Source organism: Convolutriloba macropyga, chromosome 4, assembly GCF_964194025.1.
Source record: "Convolutriloba macropyga chromosome 4, txConMacr16.3, whole genome shotgun sequence".
Taxonomy (NCBI): domain Eukaryota; kingdom Metazoa; phylum Xenacoelomorpha; order Acoela; family Convolutidae; genus Convolutriloba; species Convolutriloba macropyga.
In genome coordinates, this window is record NC_134471.1 from 21659438 (window position 1) to 21681925 (window position 22488).

Sequence of the window (22488 nt, forward strand, 5' to 3'; positions counted from 1 at the left end):
AGAATTTGGACTTCTTGGTAGAGACTTTCTACCCAAGCAGGGTGTGAACAACATCACAACCGAGCACCTAACTGCAGTGAAGGGTTACAAAGCTCACGTGAAGCTGATACCAGGGTCACAGCCAATGTTTTGCAAAGCCAGAAAAATAGCTCTACCTCTTCAAGAAAAGGTCAAAAAGATGCTGGAACAGATGGTCAGACAGGGCATCTTTGTACCCGTACAAACAGTAGGAGTCACTAATTCATCTCCAGTGGTGTGACCGAGAAAGAAGAGTGGAGAACTGAGACTTTGCGTGGACTTGAAAGCGCATATCAATGGCAAGGATATGGATGAGAACTACCCAACACCCGACATGGAGACAATCTTCCACAACCTACATGGGGCCTCATATTTCGGCAAAATTGACCTCTCAGATGCCTACTATCAATTTGAACTTGACAAAGAAGCAAAAAAATATGCACAATCAACACTTCTCAGGGACTGTTCAAGATGTGCCGACTACCTCATGGATTGAGAAACTTTTCTTCAACCTTCCAGAATTGCATCGAATTAAAACGCAAAGGTATCAAAGGTGTTGTGACCTTTCAAGACGATGTTTGGCGTATGGAACTATCAAGGAGCAGTTGGACAAGAGAATGCTTGCAGTCAAGAGTCGACTACGTGAGAAAAATTTTACTAATAATGAGAAAAAATCTAACTCAAAACAAGTCAATAGCGTTAATTTTTTGGAGTACTCCATTTCAAAGGAGGGAATAGCAACAGATCCCAAACATGTTGAAAAAACAAAAATGAAAAAGCACCAACTAACAACAAACAATCATTTGTTGGGCTAGCAAATTTCTACGGAAGAATTGATCCTGTTTTCGCAACAAAAATGCTACCCTTAAATCACACGAGAAATAGCGATTTCTCATGGGGCAAAAACCAACAAAAAGCCTTTGAAGACATAAAAAATGAATTATGTGCTAACTCACTTGTACAGCCATATAGTTTACTAAACGAAGCAACAGTTACTACTGACGCCTCCGAAAAATCCATTGGCGGGGTTCTTTCGCATGAAGGCCCTCCAGTTATATATGTATCGAGATAATTGACTCCAGCGGAGCAAAACTATTCAAACATAGAGCGAGCAATTGTTTTTGTGGTCACAAGATTGAAGCAAATCCTTCTTGGAAGACGATTTACCCACAAACCACTCAAATATCTTTTTGCACCAGACGAGGAGATCTCGAAGACAGCATCAGCTAGCATCACAAGATGGGCAATAGCTCTAATGGGTTTCAACTATGAGTTGAAGTACAAACCAGGAGAGCAGATACCCCAAGCAGATGCTTTGAGCAGAAAACATTTTTACGAAGACGAGTCAGACAACGATCGAATGTGCTTCGCAATCAATCGCATCCACTTCGCTCAGAGTGATTTGATGACCCAAGCAGAACTCAAAACTGAACTTGGAACAAACAGACCCTTCAGTACAAAATGAAACGAATCAAAAGCGGCAATTGGAAACAATGTTTAGAAACAAAAAAAGATTTGAACAGAAAGAGGCACTGACTATACACAATGGAATCATCTTCAGAGGTGTTGTTCCTTTCATTCCACCCAAACTACAACACTTAGTTTTGGCAAAAGCGCATGAGACACATCCTGGGAAGAATGCATCAGTCGGAATGACAGCATGATGTCCTGGCAGTACCCAAGACGTTCAACGGTTTGTTAGTAAATGCAAGAATTGTCCAATGAACAGGCCTAGCCTGGGAAAAACTGTCTCTACGTGGCCAAATGCCGACGTTTGGGAACGGCTCCACATGGACTGGGGTTATGTTAAAGATCAAGGCAATATCTTAGTAATTGTTGACGCGGGTTCTGGCTGGATAGAAGCTTTCCCCGCGGGAAATAGAACATCAGAAACAGTTAAAATATATCTTAGTCAAATTGTTGCAAGATTTGGAATACCAAAAACTTTAGTATCTGATGATGGTCCTGAATTTATAAGTGGTGACCTTAAACAGTGGTGTGAATCACTGAGAATTAGGGAAATGGAATCACCCGTCTGTCACCCAAGAGCTAATGGACTAGCTGGAAGAGCAGTTCAGACAGTGAAGCGGGCACTTCAAGCGTGGATTCCCAACCTTAATGTGTCATGTGGAGCATTCCTGCAAAGGGCACTGATGAGATATCGCAACACTTCAAAGACGAGGGTGAAAACGGTTTCAGAACACTTTTTCTCCCATCAGGATGAAGCTTCTGCAGCCACATCATCTGCAGGGCAACAACAACCCGATTCATCAGAGCTTTCACAGACATCAACAAGAAATAGAAAATGACCCGACAGATTTGGAGAACCTATACCCACAAACTTGTTTAAAAAAGGAAGGGAGGATGTGATGGTTTCAAAGAAACATCAAAAAACTTAGAAGTTTTCTTTATTAATGTTTCAAAGAACAGAAGAAGAACTTACCTGACGAACTTTGTTGCTATGTCGATAAGTAACGGACACAAAACTAAACTCAATTCTAATTTTGTTTTGGCGTTATGATTATCTTATTGACCTATCAATCAGATCTCAGAAGTAAATTCTCTCACCCACAGAAACCCAATTCTAAAATCCACCGACCTCCAACTAATGACTCGATTGTATCTAGGCCATGTGTGATTCTCATAAAATGTTGATGAAAATAGAAAATCATCTCCGGGATTCGGAGCTAAGATCTATTCACATGTCAATCATGTAAAATATTTTTTAGGTAATTTAATTTTTCTCTGTATATTTTCGCATAGATAAGTACTATAAAAACTAACTTAATTTTGTATATTTTCTGTTCCAATTTTAATTTAAAATTCAACTTATTGAACTCTTTGACCCGTGTTTTCGACCACGACAACACGCAAGCTCTGCGAAAGAATTTCTAATAATAGTGAAAAGAGAACATTTTCGCATTTACGGATAAAAATGTGCCCAGTAGAGCTTAAAGAAAGCTGAGCCAAGCTGAAATGAGGTCTGATACTCATAAGCCAATGAAAGTTTTCGCCGAATTGTTTCAGACCAACAGTCCGATTCAGGAATAGGAATTGTTTGTTTTCCCAATCAATCATTTTTGCGAGATTTTTAGGAAAAATGTTGAACAGAACTTATTTGCTACAGCAGGAATTTGCGAGAACAAGCAGACGCAACTCTATTCAGCAAGCAGCCCTAAATGACACTGCTAGTACCCGGTTCGAGGTTTGGTTGTGAATTTTTGTAAGAAATGCGGTGAAATGCGATGAAAAAAAAATATTTTTCACCGCGTATTTCTTAAATCTTTTTGCGGTGAATGCGGCGAAATATTTATTTTCACCGCGTCCGTCAGTATCATTAAAAATTATTCTCGCCTACACTGATTCGAACCTCCGACCTCCTGCATGCCTTCACCTGCTTAGTCCACTGCTCCAACTGTCACTTAGTGCTTTGATTTTTCTTGTACATTTAAATCAGAATGAGAAAACTTTGGAAAGCAAATGCGGTAAATTTTTGTAAGAAATGCAATGAATTTCGCGGTGAATTTTTGTAAGAAATGCGGTGAATTATTTTTTTTTCACCGCATTCACCGCTTTGACCGCATTTCTTACATTAATTCGCCACAAAAGTCGATGCAGTGAAATTTTGTAAGAAATGCGGTGAATTTTGTAAGAAATGCAGTGAAATGCGATGAAATATTTATTGCCGCCGCATTCACCGCAATCAACGTATTTCTTACAAAAATTCAACGCATTCACCGCATTTCTAACAAAAATTTTCCCAAAAACCTCGACCCGGGTAGTTTGTCCAAAATCCGCATTGGAAATCCTCATTATTCTGCAGCATTGGAAATGATTTTTGGTGACACGTTACTGAAAACTACAAAAAAGTACGTAATGGAAACGCCCCCACCCGTCTGCATTGGAAACGCCCCCGTATGCCCCCACCCGTCCGCACGCCCTCCAGCTCAATCAACGCATTTCTTACAAAAATTCAACGCATTCACCGCATTTCTAACAAAAATTTACCCAAAAACCTCGACCCGGGTAGTTTGTCCAAAATCCGCATTGGAAATCCTCATTATTCTGCAGCATTGGAAATGATTTTTGGTGACACGTTACTGAAAACTACAAAAAAGTACATAATGGAAACGCCCCCACCCGTCTGCATTGGAAACGCCCCCGTATGCCCCCACCCGTCCGCACGCCCTCCAGCTGTCCGCATTGGAAAAGCAGTGTGTTAACTGTAAACAAAGCGTTCAATTAACGAAACATCTTCATTTTATATAACAAAACGTTCAATCAGAGAGAGCTAACTCAATTTTATTAAGAAAAATGACAAAAATGTGAGGTTTTCAAAATTTTCGTATAAATTTTCGTTCAAAATTTCTGTATAATCCATACAGAGAAATATTGGTTTTCTTTGATCCATCGATGGAAATTTATTTTTTGTGAAATTACACTGACCCATCATTGTATCTAGAAGTTACTATGAAATAGCAATGATCCATATCGATAAAATTCACAGGGACTCCAACCCGGGGTGTTAATGACCAATACTGCTCGAATTAAGTGAGAATTAGGTATGCGTAAATACAGCAAACTGGTGATGTATATTTACAATTTCTTCTGCAATCCGATAATAGTAATAACTGTTAACTGTCCAATAAAAGGCGGCATTTTAGGAAAGTAATTTAGGACGTAATTCGTAGCATTAATCCACATTTTTTAAAAAATAAAACAGCTGATTTAACGCATGCAAAAATACCACACAAACTGATATAATAAACACAACCCGTGGTCACCGGCTGATTTTTTGTAGAATCTGAAAGATTCTGGCTGGAAAATGGTTATCATCCAAAATCTGGCCGAAATCTGGCAGAAATCTGGCAGTAATGCAAGATATTGCCAGAAAATGATAATCTGGCAGAATCTGTCAGCACCAGATGATATGTTAGAACGTAATAGAACAACAAGGTATTAGACAGAAACTGGAGACTGTTTTATCTTGCAGAAAAATGTTTCTTAGCATTCGTTTCAACAAAGTTTTTATTAAAAAAATTTAGTCAAAGTCAAAAATGGATATAAATTTCGCATTTTTGCATAAGCTTCACCTAAAATTTTATTTTCAGACAATTCAGTTTGTGAACATATTTGGGGAATTAAATATTTAATGAAATCTTAAAATGGATAACTTGGCGTTCTCTTTCGAAGAAAAAGGAAAAAAATTACAATAAAGTGTGTAAAGGTGTTATCGAAATTGGCTTAAAATCTTTCTTGATTCAGCTCTCGTGCTATGCAGTCTTTTTACCTTTAAAAAAATTTTCCCCTCACAGACGATGAGCAAAAACTAACACTGATTGCGCAAAAAAATGAAAAATGCTATTTTTAAAGTTTGTTAACAATTTTTTTCGTCGGTTAAGAACTGTTTGGAGTTGTATGTATAATTGCCAATGCCGATTAAAAATACAGACACACTTAAAAAACTTAAAATTAGGACCCCAGCGTTTTTTGTTGGAGGAAGTACTTGAACAAAATGATCTTGTAAGAATCTGGCAGACAAAATCGGCTATTTCGTAGGCATTTGATAGAAATTGGACAACTTGAAGGAACCTAGCAACAAAATGGCTATGGTGTAAAAATTTGGCAAAAAAACTGATTATCTTGTAGGAATTTGACAGAAAAGTTGTTATCTTGTAGGAATCTGCCAAATAATATACTGCCAGTAGATGAATTGTCTTGTACAAATATGCCAGAACCTTCGAGTTTCCTACAAGATAACTATCCATTCTCTACTAGGGAATAGTACTGCGTTCGAAATCGCTATTTTTAATATTAATTTCACTTGGTTTGCAGCCTCATTTCCATCCCTTACAAAATGGATAGAAGGAAAGGCAGCCGGTAGTCTAATACACATCTATGTCACAAAGACCATCATATAGCAAACTTTTTTTAGGTGATCACTTTGAATGTAAACGTGCGGTACCTAAGGGTAAAAAAAGTGCGGTGCTTATCGCCACTATTGTCAACGAGAAATTCTAATTGAAATATTTGATTATAAAATGTGTCTCTGCCGTCCCATTTTTGCTAATTGGAACTCAGAGATAAATTATGTAATCAAATTTCAACAAGGCGGCTCGGTAATGTGCGATCGCACATAAGGTTCCGACCCCGCTCATCCACAATTTTGGCATAATTGTCTATCAAATGAGGAACAGATGGGAAAACACAAAAAATTCAAATATTTTCCGAAAAAAAACTGGTCTATATGAACGAAAAGATAGCCTCCAAAGCAAATAACTCAGTGGAGTAAAAAATGATGCATTAGATTGATGAGATATGGCGATATTAAGAAAGCGAGCGAAAACGAACGGCAAAATCAAACAACAACAACAAACATTAATTACATCAAAAAATTTATGTCCGCTTTAAAAAACAAAACTTAATAACAAAGTCAAAATAGCGTCGGATAAAACTGAAAATACACAAAATAACTTCTAATTCACCAGACAAAAATGGTTATTTACCAGTTCATAATAAAACTTGGTAACAATTAGACAAAAAAGAACAGAAACTTTAAAGTTAGAAAAATCGCTGAATTTTTTTTAAAAAAACAATTAATTTCAAACTAATGAAAACCATTGGGAATCAGATGAAATATCCCAAAGGTTTAAAATTACCAATGCTTCTATAGAAGGGAATTAAGAACTCTTGGTATTCAATTTTTATGCAGTTACAAAAAGAACAACAAATAGACAACAAACTAAAAATCAATTAAAACTTGCCATAAAATGATTTGGAAGCCGTAAAGCCATACTTTGGCCCCCAAAATATATTTGATTTCACCTTCGGCGAACACCAATAATGTATTTTGTGGCCGCTCATTAATGAAATAAGCAACAATTAGACAAAAAAAGAAAAAATACGCAAAATTATGTAATGATTATTTTCTTTCGAAAAAAATTTATTTCCAAAGACATAAAAGCCATTAATTACAAAATGAAAAATTTGAATAGGTTCGTCCATCCTTCCAAAGGAAGTCCTTGAGACCTGCAATTATCCAGAATATGTCTTACGTCTACAAAAAGAACGTCAAATATGACAGAAATCAAAAATTAATTTACCTTTTTTTATGAAAAACCCGTGCGGAAGCCAGTAAAGTCATAATGAATTCTCTTAAAACATTAGATTTTGTGACACCAATCTCCTTTGACACCTTTCCTTGAATTGTATTATGTGACCTCTCATTAATGAAACTAGGTAACAATTAGACCAAAAAGAAAAAAGCAAGATTATGTACTACTTGTTTTTATCGAAAAAAATTCATTTCCAAAGACATGAAAGCCATCAATTACAAAATGAAAAAATTGAATAGGTTGGTTTAATCTTCCAAAGAACGCCCTCGAGACCTGCAATTATCCGGAACAAGTCTTAAGTCTACAAAAAGGACGTCAAATATGACAAAAACCAAAAATTAATTTAATTTCTTTTTTTTGAAAAACCCGTGTCGAAGCCAGTAAAGTCACAACGAATTCTTTGAAAACATTAGATTTTGTGACACCAATCTTTTTCGACATCTTCCCTTGACAAAAATAATGTCATCTTTAAGCGTTAATTAACGCGATCAGGTAAAAAACAGACAATAAAAGGAACAAAAATGCGAAGCTGAAATGTTTTTTTTTTTCATTTTGGAAAACAATTGTGTTCAAAAGTCACGAAAGCCATTATCTATCTTCTAATATCAGAACATCGGCTCATCTATGCTTCAATAAAAAGCACGGGAAATTAAATACGACTAAAAAAAAACAAAGTAAAAGCGACAATTAAAGACAAAAATAAAAAATTCAATTAAATTCTTCGAGAAAGTACTGTCGAAGCGGCAAAGAACCACAATCTATATCTTGAAGGATTAAAATATTATCAGTTTTGCGTTATAATGAACGCAAAAAATGTGATATATGAACTGACAATAACGTGATAATTTGACAAAACTAGAAAACATGAAAAATGGGCAAATACCCAAAAAAAAATAAAAAAACTGTGAAATCTAGTAGTATCAAAACCAGAACACCATAACTTAAGGCGTAAAACCACAATAAAGACTAAATGTGAATTCAGCAGAAATAAGGAGCACTCTTTGATTGCCGACACTAAGCTACAAGTTGACCAAACTAAGAGAAAATTGGAGGCAAAGTTCAATAAGCCATTTTTTATTTAAAAATCAATTACCTTAGAAGTCAAAACGACTATAAGCTTTCCTGCAATCAACTAGATAAATTAATTTCGAGCTAATTAGGAAGCCAATAGGACCTATCACTAGTGAGCTTTGATTTGAAATGTTCTGTTGATTAATTAATATAAAAAAGATCGAATTTTTTTTATAAAAAAACCGACTGACGACAATCCGAATTATTTTTGGATTGTAACGGTCCAAGGATGGCACAGAACTAGTCCTGCTAATGCTGATTGTCCATTAGGAAAATTGCATTTTTGGAATGTCCTTGATATAGATATTTTGTTAGTTAAATAATCAAAAATAAATGCTGCGTTTTTGATAATCAACGAATAAAGTTAGCAGAAAACGGCAAAGTTTTATTTACAGAGCACTCTCAACGGAAGTTGGAGTAGAATTAGTCCCCTTTTCAGTCTACAAAGATTGTTTTAGTGGTGTTTGTGTTTGCACTTCCTGCACTTTAATCAGAGTGGACTAAAGAAATTTATTTCGTGCTGTTTTTGATGAAAAGGTCTGAATTTTGTGAAAATATTTAGCCGGAATTTGTGACAAAAAAATTCAATGAAAATAGCCGATAATATATTTTGTCTATAAACGTAGAATCAACAACATTTTCTTGAAAAATTTTATTATTTTTTTTTATAAAATTGGCTAAATTTTAGTCAAAAATTACGAAAAATGTGAATGAAATCAACGGAATTCACTCTATTTTCTCGAAAGTGTAAACCTCGATATCTCCCTGTCAAAAACGAAAATGAAAAAAAATCTTTTTAATTCCATATTCTACGCTGGACAATCTTTCTAATGATACCAGTCTCAACTCTCTACGATGAATATATCGATCGGCCAAAATTGACTGAATCAAAAAAACCTATTTGAGTATATAGTTCCTCCCCCTCATCAAGAGGGGTAGGAACAATTAGAATTTTTATATCCTGAGAGACATTTTGAAAGAGAATTTTGTTCAGTATTGTTCTCACTATTGTATACAGGACCAAACAATATCAGATTAGTGCTCTGTAACGTTATATAGATAAGCAAGCAGCTCGTTTTGACAGTGTCTGTGTTAGGAAACTAACATTGTGGATTTTGAGAAAAAAAATGTATCAGCGTGAGATCTTATTTGAAAAATATTGCTTATGTTGTCAGTACTGCTGTTGATTTCTAAATAGTAGTCACTAAATCAGTCGATTAGCTCATCTCATTAAAAATCAACCCCCCCCCCCCCCCCCCCCCGTTTAATGGGTAGATAATATTTGCCCCAACCGCATGTGCCATATTTTTAGACAATGATTTTGTATGAAAAGACACGTGGTCTACAACGGGGGTTTATAACGTATGGGGGGTGCACAAACGGAAGAGATATAATGTACCAATAGCGTTTCATAACTATTTAATGACAAGTAGGAAAATCTGAAAGTGCTGAGAATTTTTTCTGTCACAAACGGAAGAGATCCAAAATTGCAAGTTGTTTGGCCAAGAATTTTGGATATTTAGAATCAGAAACAACTGCATGATAAACGAGAATTACAAGAATTCTAAATTTTACGGCATAGCCCAAAAAGTTTGACCAGGGTACTCCTGTTTTCAGAAAGTATACATTTGGAACGAACCATCTGAAGGATCATGCCCATGCCTGCTTGATAACTCGAGGTGAGCTCTCATTGCTATTTAAAAATATAGAGAAATAAAAAAATATTTAACTCAAAGATTTAAACCTTTTAACGGACGCTATGGTTTTTAAGAAAGTTTCGAAAAGTGTGGTTACCCAATTTTGTACAAATCACGAGATCTGTCACAAAAAGCTGCAATCTTAATTACGACAGCTAGTTTATGTTTTCAAACGTATTTTTTTCGGAACATGCTTGCAGGTGTCTTGAAGGCAAGCCCCAGTGATTCTGGAATATTTATCGTGTAAGATCTGATAATATACTTATCAGATCTTATAAGCTAATAATACAATTTTGCTGAATTGTTATCTTATAAGATCTGATGAGCTTCTTATCAGATTTTACACGACAAAAGTTCACGTAGGGCAGAATTTTTATCGTGTAAGATCTGATAAGACATGTTTTAATGATTTCAATATAACCGCATAACGTAGTCAAGTTCTTATGGATGTAAAAAATTATTGTTCAACTAACCACTTATGAAACAAAAAATGTTGGTTGATTATATTTTGTCGGCTGTTTTATTCTGAGTTTTAACTAGTTAATAGGGCTAAAATTAGCAGTCTAAAATAGTTTTGGTTTTGAAGAAAATTTTTCAGACTAGTTTGATAATCACTACCACAGAAAAAGCCCCTAACACTCGAATAAAAATTTTCAGAGTATCTTATATGTCTCAAAAGACATCGTAAGATAATTATTTTTTTTTGCTGTGACACCTAAGTGTTGCATGCTGTAGCCTTTTGGCTACTGCGTGAAAGCAACTCTAAGTTGACTTCAAAATGAAGAACAAGCCATACATCAAAAGATTTTTTTATCGAATAAGATCTGGCAAAAATGTTCTCAAAAAATGAGTCATAGCTTTCGGAATGCTTATTATAAAAGATCTTATAAGATTCTTCTAAGATCTTAAACGATAAACAGTTTTTGTCAGGTAGAATTTATATCGGGTAAGATCTGACAAAAGTGAACTTTTATCATGTAAGATCTTATCAGACCTGAAAAATTTTTTATCTTGTAAGACCTGATAAACTGCCTTGAAAAGTCTTGGTCAGGCGATTCATAATCTTGTAAGTACTTATGAGACAATTTTGTAAGAAATATGTAAGATCTTACACGATAAAAATTCTCAAATGTCTGTGAGGTTAAATGTGTAATCAAAGCTATTTATAAATACATATAGTTTACTTTATAACTATGCTGATTTTCAGAAGAATCGTGAAATGAAAAAAAATAGAACTTTAAAGTTTGGGCGTTTTTTATTCAAGTTTTCATGCAACGGAAATTTGTAACAGCCACCAGATTTTTTGTGAGACCAATTTTGGCCAATCGATCTTCGTTGCGAAGTGATATAAAACCTAAATCGCTTTATAGTACTATAAAAAATTTTAATTGAATAACGAGAAGACACTCGGAGATCATTGAGGTTTAAAAATCCCTCAAAAATTAGCTCTTCACCTTTTTGCGACTTGAACACGTTTAGCTGAATTTAAAATCAGACGCTTTTAATTTTGTAATTGCAGAACCGAGGAAAAAGGAATTTGGATCTCCAATAGAAACAAGAATGTAGCCACAAAAGACTATTAAATGTCAATTACAGAAATATAAGGGAAATTGCTGAAGATTCTTAGAAAAATTTTCAGGTTTTCTTCTGCATGTAATTTTTATTGCATTGTGGTATGCTCGTCATATTACATTTATGCTAATGCGAATTGTTAAATATGTGGTATCAATTGTTGGCTCGTTTTAAACCCGGACAGTAGTCTCGGAGTTGATCCAGTATATGCCAAGACTAAAGCCCGACTTCAGTTCTGAAACATTGAATATCAAGTTCAAGTGTAGTTTAAGTTTCCTCAATTACAATAATTTTCCGCAAAATTTATCCTCATTACAATAAAATTGAGGGCATTGAGTTCACCCAAATTTATTTTGCCTCGTAATATCTGAAAATATACTCATGCATAGAAATTATTTCTGTGCACAAAATTTCCTATTTTTGTAGATTATAATAGGTAATTACTGCAGTAGTATACACGCTCGTCATACTCAATCTATTTTGTTGGTAATCAACACAAAGCCAACTTAGCCTAGTGGTTACTGCTTGCTTCAAAAAATTAAATATTACAGTAGGCACGCGGAAGATTAAATGGCAGATAAAACAAACCATGTCACCGGGAGTTAGCTGGACATATTGCTTTTCATGCATTAACTATTACGCCAAATCCAAAACTGTTGTACAATGCGATAAGAAGAGAGTACTGGTCATACACAAAACAAAAATGTCTTTAGACTGACTCAGCGCTGATTTGCTTTGCAACCAACGTCCGAGCATTAAAATCACATTATATCAGTTCTCATTAAGACATTTCAAAACGGACTGCTTTTACTTTTTGTTTGAACTAACTCCATCGATTGATTTAACAGAAGCTAAATTTCTACTAGACTCTCTAAAAAGGCCGATTAAGCTCAATTTTTTGTTGTTTTACAGAAATTGAGAATTCTTGTTTGTATCTTCGGACTATCATATCTAAATCAATGAGAAAAGAAGATTGCTAATTTTTTAATTTGCGACAAATATTATATATTAAATTTGCTACAGATATTAAATTGGTCAGAACACACGTGAAATTCTGCCTTTATGTTTTTTTTTGCTGAAAAATCTCAAGTTATATTGTTTTTTTTATTGAGAAAGCAAATCTCTCTTTCTCCGTAGATTTCCTTTATTCAAACTATTTGATAATGTTTGTATCAGGTTACCTGTCTTAAATCTGTTGGGAATTTGTTATCTTAAGTTTAAATTCGTTTTGTTGCTCATGTTTTGTTTCTCACATTTTAAGAACATTATTTCCGGTTTTACAACATTTCATTTCACATGACATTTTTGTAACAAATTTTTGTGGTAGAAAAGTTGTCCTACAAAAAAAACGTTGAAAACATAATGAACGGAGATGTTGCTCTGTAGCATTAACACCAAATTAGAGAGTTCCCACGCAGAACTAGTTTCTGGAAACTGTAATTTATTCATATTTCATAAAAGTGTAATTTTTTTGAAAAAAAAGTTCTATCACTTTTTTAAAATTAAATTTTCTGCATACGTTTCTTCAAGAAAGCTTCTCTTAAATTTGCAGATTCATAAAGATGCTTAGAGAAATTTCGCTCACACGGAATTTGATATAAAACAAGAAGTCCTTTTTCTTCACTCCATCAATATTTTTGTCTGAAATTTATCCAAAAGAATTAGAGAAAATTTTGTTGTCATCTATTTATCTGCAAAATACAGAGAACCAATAAGAATTTGCGATTTGATCGAAGTGCTTAATTAGCAGGCAAATTCATTTTTCAGCGGTCTTCCTCTAAAAAAGCGCTGGTTTAGCGCTGAATTTTAAACTGGGGAACAGAAAAACCGTAAGGTGCTAAAAAACTATAATGCTCGGAGTCTAATTTCACGGAATTATTTTGATTATTTGAAGAAGGGGTCCACGAATGCCCACTTTTCTCGTCAGTCTTGTATAACAACTGTTAAGTGCCGAGCTAGAGTAAAAAATTTGAGACAATTTGACAAATTTATATCCCAAATAACTTCGTATTGTTCCTTTTTAGAATAAACAGTTCAATATTTTCGCAAACTGTTGTTTAAGTCCCAACAATGTGACAATTACAAATTTGATCGCGGGAGGAGAATACAAGATACACATGTTAGCCGAGAGTGAATTCGGCCGAAATAGTTCCCAGTTGTCATTCGTGAGATCTCTCTACACAGATGACGTCACAGTGACCAATGTGGTCAATACCCACTCATTGCAAACTGAGGTTCAATTTGATTCTGGGGTTGGATCCACAGTCGAAATCGAACTGGAATGTCTGGACTTGCCTCTCAGCTGGAGACAGAAAGAAGTTTTCGAGTGAGATTACTTTGTACTCCAGTTAGAAATAAAAGTCAGTTTCTGTTGAAACAAATTTTAAAAAAAACGAGCTAGGAGAAAAGACTTATCGTAACTCTGAACTATTAACCCGAATTAAAAAGTGTCGGTATATTTTTTGTCAGAATTTCGGTCATTGCTGCCATTTTTCGAAGCATACCTCATGTTACCAGTGGTCGACATGTTGCAAATTTAAGGATACCAAAGTAGACAAGTTTTCGTTTGTCGAGGGAATTTTCCATTTTTCTTTAAATTCGTTCTATTGCAACAGACAACTAAAAAATGGCAAATACATTTTCCGTATCTCGGTTTATTATTAAAACATAAATGCATCAGAGTTATAAATGCAAAATGAAAACAATAATAGTCAAAACTTCCTGGGTCGAGACGGGATGCTTAACACTCAAGTATGAACTTTCAAGTTTCTTGCAAAATATGGCTGACTTGCAAGAGCATCCAACTGGGAGTTCGTGTCTTGCAACCCGGGTCGAGGTTTGTGGGTGATTTTTGTACGAAATGCTGTGAAGGCGGTGAATTTTCGTAAGAAATGCGGTGATTGCGGGGTGAAAGCGGTGAAAAAAAATATTTCACCGCTTTTCACCGAATTTCTTAGAAAAATTCACCGCGAAATTCACCGCATTTCTTACAAAAATTCACCGCATAGACCATTATGGCAAATTAATGTAAGAAATACGGTGAATGCTGTGAATGCGGTGAAAAAAAATAATTCACCGCTATTCGACCCCAGGCCTAGATGTCAACGATAAAAAAGCAAAATTATGTAAGCTTGGCGCTGTATGAATTGAACTTGAACTTAAATGTATTTAATTGAACTTAAATGTAAAATCTACGCTCGAGCGCCAATCCTTCATGACTTTGCGTTGAATTTAACGTAGATCTAACATAATTTTGCATTGAATTTGGAGTAGGTCTAACATAATTTTGCATTGAATTTAACGTAGATCTAACATAATTTTGCATTGAATTTAGAGTAGATCTTACATAATGTTGCATTGATTTTACATAATTCTGCCTTAAAATTCGAAGCTTAGATTTTACATTGGCTTGCACCCCATTTCACCGCATTTCTTGCAAAAATTCACAACCAAACTTCGACCCGGGAGGACATAAATAGTCCGAACGAAACAAATTTTTCACGTTTTCACAAAAAAATTTGACGAGCCGAGATCTGCCCAACCTGAGAGAGATTGAAAAGGGTACATCGCGTGAACAATCTCGCTCGATGAAGTGTTAGTTCGTCGGATAGAGTCTTGGGTGACAAAAGGTTGAAAACGATTTCCTAATCCCGTATTGTTTTTTTTACTGAACAGCCTGTTATAAATGTGCAGCCAGATTGTCTGCAGTGAACTGTCTGATGATGCCTGGTTTGACAAAAAAATCAGCTCAAGCGCTGACTCAGGTTAAAAAAAATCAGCCGGGAATTGATTGAAAACACGGTGAATTTTTCTAAGAAATGCGGCGAAATGCAGCGAAATGCGGTGACTTTCGTGATAGAAAGTCTGGTTTCATTATAAAAGAACTTGCTATTGCAACTGAAAACAATACAGACATTGTCTCATTCCAACCACCAAACTCTTTCAACTCCCTGTCATCACGTGAGCAAAGATGTCATCATGGGGTATCAAAGTTTCTCCATGGTTTAGCTTGGGAGAGTGGGGATTACCGATACTCTTAGATTCTTCAAAGATTCTTCATACCTATACATCAGATTCTTCAAAGAATAGTGTCTCGTTTTCCACTATCAAAGCTTTATGCCACAGGAACAGAAGAAGCTGATACTCTGAAAAATCTTCTCGGGAAAGAAGTAGTAAACTTAGAAGAATTGTTGTGTCCGAAAATCAAAAATTTGAGATTTTATAAAGAGACGCCAGTTTGAGATCTGCATGCTATTCGTTGTCCAAGACGCGAATTAAATAAACATTGCGCCAAAAAGAAAGCGGAGCTTTTCTAATACTGGCTAACGAATGAATCGTCGATCAGACAGAACATCAGCTCCGTCAATACTTCAAGTGAATTTGTCTCCAAATTTGACAGTTTTTAGTTGCATAACGTCTGAAAACCATTTGACTGTCCTTTTTGTCAGGGAGGAAAAATTTGATTTGCGTGGACAAACTGTACTGAGGAAACAATAAATCAATTGCTCTGGCGCGGAAAAAGAATTCTTTAAAAGTTACCTTTCGATATTAGAGTACTTCAATTATATCATGTCTGTACAGGCGAAAACGGAAAAAACTGAAACAAAACCTTTACCTATTCCCCAGCGGCGAGTGCCAATTCAGTTCTCGCTGAACGATAACACTCTTCCGGAAAAAATTCGGCAAGTTGTGATCGGGGGAAACGTGGACTCAATCACCTACTATGACAATGCGCTGGGAATAAGAGCAAACTATACAGTTGTCTACAAAGAGAAGACATAGACTCACAATTCATTACATATGAATTTTTTTATTGTTGATTAATTGTTTTGTACAATTGATTTTGAATAATCATTTTTTTATATTAAACGATTGTATGCTGACTGATTTTTTTTCTTCAAGCGATTTTTCAAATACATCAACAAGTGGATCAATTGGATGCTGGTTGGGGTGTAACTGATTTGGTTTTTGATGAAAAAAATCACGAGAGAAGACCATGGAAATTTTGTAATTCACGAGAACCCAGATCAGAAGTTGTTTACTTTACCCAAATTTTCATCATATTGCTTCTTATTGCTATATCAGTGATTTAACTAGTTTTTTTAAACCTGATTGTGAAGAAGCAACATTTTGGTTTTTACTTCTTTCCTGTATAGTAGGATACGCTCTACCCAACTCAAAGTTATGAATAAAATTATTTCGACAAATGATCGTCTCTTTATGGCTGTCTGTGGTCCGACATGCTGTGGGAAAACTGAGCTTTTTTTCAATATGTTGCTGATTGACACCTTTTTACTCAAGTTTAAAGCAAATTTTTATTTTTACCAGTATGACCTGCCTAAATTTTAGTCTCTTGAGAGAAAACTGAACATTCAATTTACAATGTTTTCAAGTTTTGATATAATATCAGATTTGGAAAACTGTCTGTTGGTATTCGACGATTCTTGTGAAGAAATTTTCGACGATAAGAATTCTCTAAATTAGCAACAGCAGGACGTCATAAAAATTTGAGTGTTGTATACGTTAAGCACAAGCTTTTTCAACAAAGTAAATGGTCTAGAACTATTACAACCCACATCCTTTTATTCAAAGCACCCCGTGATGTTCAACAGATTAGTTTAATTGGTAGACAACTGAGCAACACTCAATTTTTGATGATAGTTATGAGTTGGCGGCAAAACAAACTTCTGGACCTTTATTGATTCATTTGGATCCTAAAAGGTCTAAAGCTATACGTTACTGCTCAAAACTTGTACCACCGGGACCTTCTGTATTTTATCTTCCTCCAGCTAAGGCAGTTGATACAAATTTAACTGATGACTGAGAAAGAAGTATGTACGCTGCGGCGAATGCTAGAATTATCAGACACAAAAATAAGGGATTCAATCAAGACAGCTCCGATATTTATATATTGTTTCTTTGCGAGTGTTAATTAACTGTTGTAAACGGAAACGTTCCCGCCAATAAAAATTTTACAAAAAATCGCAAAAACGAACTCGAATTATTACTGTCCAAAGAAACCAGACTTAAAGAAAAAAACTAAATCTTGCAGGAACCCTTGAGCTACTGAAATCTATAGGTCTTTCGTGTTATCTTTATTTAAAGTAGAAAAATGCGCACTGAAGAATTTATATTAATTCCCACGCGATTGTTTATCTCCAAACAACCAGCGAAAAATGAGATACTTGCTAACCCAATTTATCAATAAAAAGATGCTCAGTTATCTCTTGTTCAAAGAAACCAATCCACTAAAAACCAGCACAAGAACTGGGAACCGCTGAACCTATGAGAGAAACTAACGAAATCACAGTGGTACCCAAGGTGCAGGAAGAAACATCAGAAGCACCCAGCGATGACAGTGAGATTGAAGCAATTGTGAAACAACAAAAGTTTTTGGCCCTGTGTCAATAATTTCTGAACCTGGATCAATAAAAAAAAGTAAAATTGAGCGATAAGAATTTGTACTCGATCTCATTATGAAATCTACTTAATAACCATAGAAGGAAACAACGCACTTAATATCGACCAAAAGCCACTAGATGTGAAAGTTTATACTTTTTTGTATAATTTGCAGCAACCCAAAAAAAGATAAACATAAAAGAATACTCAACAATTTTGAATGCACTCGATGTATCCCCTCATTTAGTTGCCAACACTTATGCCAAACAAATCCTGGTGTCTTCGTCCGAAAGTGAACAAGCATTTTACCCAAGCCGAAAGGAAGCCGGCAATAGCAATGGCTCAAGATTAATTCCAAAAAAAATAACGAAGAAACAACCGTCCAAACGTCAGACAAAAAAGAGACCAGTCAGAAGAAATGGTCTTTTTTTCATGAATCAAAAAACTTAGATCAACTTTATTTGAACGGACGAGCTTCCTACGGAAGCGTAAAACCTTTACAGGCTCAGAGCAAACTACCTTTAGGCAAAGTACAGTCCTATTTGGAGACAAAGCCTTCCTTTACAAAGTATCGTTCGAATCGATAAAAATTTCCAAAGCTCAAAGTTTTTGTGAAAGATATTAATGAAATTTGGTCACTGGATTTGGCTCACGTTGACAAACTGTCAAAGTATAATCGCAATGTTAAGTATTTGTTGGTTGCTGCAGACTGTTTGTCAATATATTTACGAGTGCAACCAATGAATACATAGTATGCAACAGCTGAAGCTTTCAAAAAAAGATCAACAACAAACATCCAGAAGAAGTGTAGGTTGACGATGGTAAAGAAATTCCTGGAACGTTCAAACTCTGTAACAAACGCTGTATTCATTTGTATAGCACATTCAGCGAAAAAAGTCTCAGCTTTTGCTGAGAGGAACATCAGACCACTTAAAAAAAATAATTCATCGCTACCTTGAAGAAAAATGGACATACTCCTACATTGACCAACTAGATAGTTTTGTAGACACAATCGACTCACGCGTAAACCGAGTAACCAAACTTGCACCTAACAAAGTTACAAAAATGATGTGCCAAGATTTGTTTCCTTAGCCGTACAAATAAGCGAAACACAAAAACCCAAATTTTACATTGGTGATTTTGTGAGAATCGTTAAAAAAGATAAGGCTTTCAGGAAAAGTTACAAACAGTCTTTCACTGATAAAGTCTTCGAAATCAAAGGAATACCAACTCTTAGTACATCAACATACTCCTTATTAGACGCAGGCAACGCAACAATCAAAGGAAAGTTTTATCAACCAGAAATACAGCTCGTTCGTCTTTCTCTTGAAGAGGATGTCACGTAAACGATTTGAAGACGAGTTTACAATGCATGTCGTTTCATCAGCTTCAAGGGTAATATTTGGCACAAACACACTTGCATCTTTCCACACTTTCTTCAACGACGAAATTCAACTTTCAGGCGACTGGAGAGTTGCATTAAGTGAGGCAATTTCTTCAACTAAAATTGAGAATAATGACGACGGGAATATAACCGCGTACAACTTGGAAGATTATGAAAATTCTCAAAAATTGTTTCTGGTAACAATGTGATCTCTCGACCTTACAGTGGACAAAAACTGGCTTTTATGCCTGGATTATTTGATTCAGTAGCGCAACTTCTTACAACAGTTAAACGCACAGCTGGGCTTCCTCATTTTTCTTTCCGAGAACTGAAGAGCTCTCTCTGGTAGATACGAAGTCTTGTTTGGAAAATATGAGGGTATATCTTTTCCGAGTGAATAAATTCCAAGCATAATTGGGTTCAAAGGTATTCTTGATAGAAATGGAATACTCATTGCCTATAAAATGAATCTGATGGCAAACAGACTTATGAAAAGTGACGATACACGAGCGCATTATGGCAAGTTTCCACCCGATCTTTGCGCTTGAAAGCATTTAATTTTTATCTAAACCAATATTATTAAATACCAATACGTCGGTGACGTCAGGGCATCTCTTTTACGTGTCATTGACTCAAAACAACGTCTGAAAAACGGTAGTGTATGTGAGCTTGAACCAACTCATCGAATAGTTTTCACAAATTTAGCCTTCAAGAAATTGTTGACAAACACTATTCAGTCGATTTCAATTGAACTGAAAACCAAAACCGGGCAACTGGTTCCCTTTTCTAGGATAGGAAAAGTAATTTAACATTAAAATTCAAAAAATTTTAGTCAAATTGGATTCATGCTATGCAAATCAAGCAACGTTTTCGCCTCATTTTTCTGGACACTATCGGCAGAGAGGAAGCTTTTGGAGTTTTAGCTGCCGGCATTAGACGTGTTGCTCTACCACTTCCGCGTCGTTTCACTCTACCAACCGCCAAACGCATCGGTAAAGAGCTCCTAAAACAGAGTTTTCCCGGAATTTTAGATGTAGCCAGCAATAAAAAGTCACCAAAACAGGCAGTGAAAAGCACACTATCTAAAACTGTTAAAATGCAGACAAGAGGATCACGTAAACATTCTTCGCCTCGGCAAAAAAGACGAAGTGAGCCAAGAAAGACAAAATATCAGCAGCAGTTACAAAACGTAAGGGTATCATTTTAAGCCGAAGGCCTCCAAAAAAAAGTCGTTCTGATTTTTTCGTAAAAGTGAAAGATGATTGCTAACCTACTAACAACAAAAGCAACTCACACTTCGTTAGACTTGTTTGAAAAACAAGCTCTTTTTGTAACTTTTGACGGAAGTTTCTGTCAAAAACTGGGTCCCGTGTACAGTCCCGCCGGACCAAGGCTAGAGTTTGAAGTCACGGGTGACCGGAACAACTTTATTGATTTACAGATAATTTTCCTGGAAGTCAAATGTAAAATTACGCAATCTTCTGGAACTGACCTTAAGTACGATCCAGGAGCTGCTGCGGACATAACAAAACAGATGCTGCTTACTTTTGTAATAGTGTATTACATTCACTCTTCTCTGACTGTACAGTGTCTGCAAATCGATTGAAAATTTCAAATGCTAACGGGAATTATGCTGACAAAAGTTTTGTTGAAACAGACTATTCACATAACAAAGATGCAAAAACATGGCTCGCATGTCAGGGCTACTCGTATGAGGAGAATTCTGGTGCCTTGTCAAAGGCAGAAGTGAATAGAAGGAAAACATTGGTGAGGGGATCGGGCGAATGCACTTTTTATGGGAAAGTGGCCGTGGGTTTTTTTGAAGTGACAAAAACCTTCTCAAAGGTGTTAAACTTCGAACTGCGTTCAGAGGAGCAATCGATGGCTTTGTTTTAATGTCTGGCGATGCCAATAAACACTAAAAAGTCAAAATTAGTGAAGCTAACTTGTATGTGCGCAAGATGACATTAAACGACGATGTAGTATCTGCTATTGAGAAAACTCTACTCAATAGCCCAGCATCTTGCCCTTATTTTGAAACTCTAATAAAGACCTTTTTAGCCTCAGCTGGTCTTCACAGCTGGAAACCTGAGGATTTTTTTCCGGGAACCAATTCGGAGGCTAGCAATTTGTTTAAATACAAACTAAGCTTTTCTAGGCGATAACCGAAGAAATTCTTTCCACTTTCAAAAGTTTGATTTGGAGTAGATATATATTTATCGAAATGGTTTGCCCGAAATGGTTTGCCTCGATATCTACAACCGATGACAAGCAACTGTATTTTAATACAATATCTGATTTAGCATATATTGACAACGGTCTTGGAATAACTTTAACCGCTTACCCTAACCATTTCATTCTGGTATTTGATCTTAATAGCACGCAACAAGCCTCTCACGATTTTATTCACCCTGATTTGACAAATTGTTCGATTTCAATTGAGCTGAAGTTTGCTACAGCACTACCAAACAACATTGAGATTTTCGTAATTGGAGAAAAAGCTAGAACAATTTTTGGTGACAGTACCCGAAGAGTTTTCAAAAACCATATTTTGACCTCTTAATGGACGAGGATGACATTGATGATATAGTTCGGAATTGTAAAAATCTCAAGCATAAGTTTATTGGCGTCTTTGCAGCAAACAAATTTCCGAAAAAAATGAAAGAAATCAGCTTTTTAATAGTTAATTCAGCAACTGCTGAAAAGGCTGGAACTAACTGGTTACTGTTTTGTCAGAAAGACAACCAATTATTGTTTGCGGACCAATTGGACAGTCTATTTCATCATACAATGATGTCTATCAAAGAATTCTATCGCGAGAAGGAAATTTTCGAGTACAGCAATTGTTAGAGAATCACCCAATTCAAAGCAAAAACCACCAGACATTAAATTGCAAAAATAAATGATGTTGATTTGATTCGATTTGCTCTTCATATGCTGATTTAACACTACTATCTTTGTGAAAATTTATAAATTAAGCGAACAAACAATAAGTCAGTATCAATAGTCATATTTCCATATCAACTCACAAATATATCCATAATCTGACAAAAAGCACGAGAATGGGGGCCAGTTAAACTTTTTTCAAATCTGCGCAATGTTTCACTGCTGAAGTTTGTTTGTATTTGCCTTGAGTGTAAAATCATATTAAGCACTGACTTCTGTGCCGTTGGTGGCACTGTCAACAGATTTGAAATTCCGTCGTCAGATTTTGATTTGGCGGTATTGGACT

At 35.5% G+C, this 22488-nt stretch overlaps 1 protein-coding gene across 1 annotated transcript in view; it reads left to right on the forward strand.

Moving 5' to 3' along the window:
* The window catches only part of LOC142338020 (uncharacterized), a 98489-nt gene that overhangs the window by 17568 nt on the left and 58433 nt on the right, over positions 1 to 22488 (forward strand). Inside the window, exons 3-4 of the mRNA XM_075387654.1 lie at positions 9822 to 9883; positions 13536 to 13799. Of these exons, the coding sequence (XP_075243769.1) occupies positions 9822 to 9883; positions 13536 to 13799 (326 nt within the window). The remainder of the gene's footprint in view (positions 1 to 9821; positions 9884 to 13535; positions 13800 to 22488) is intronic.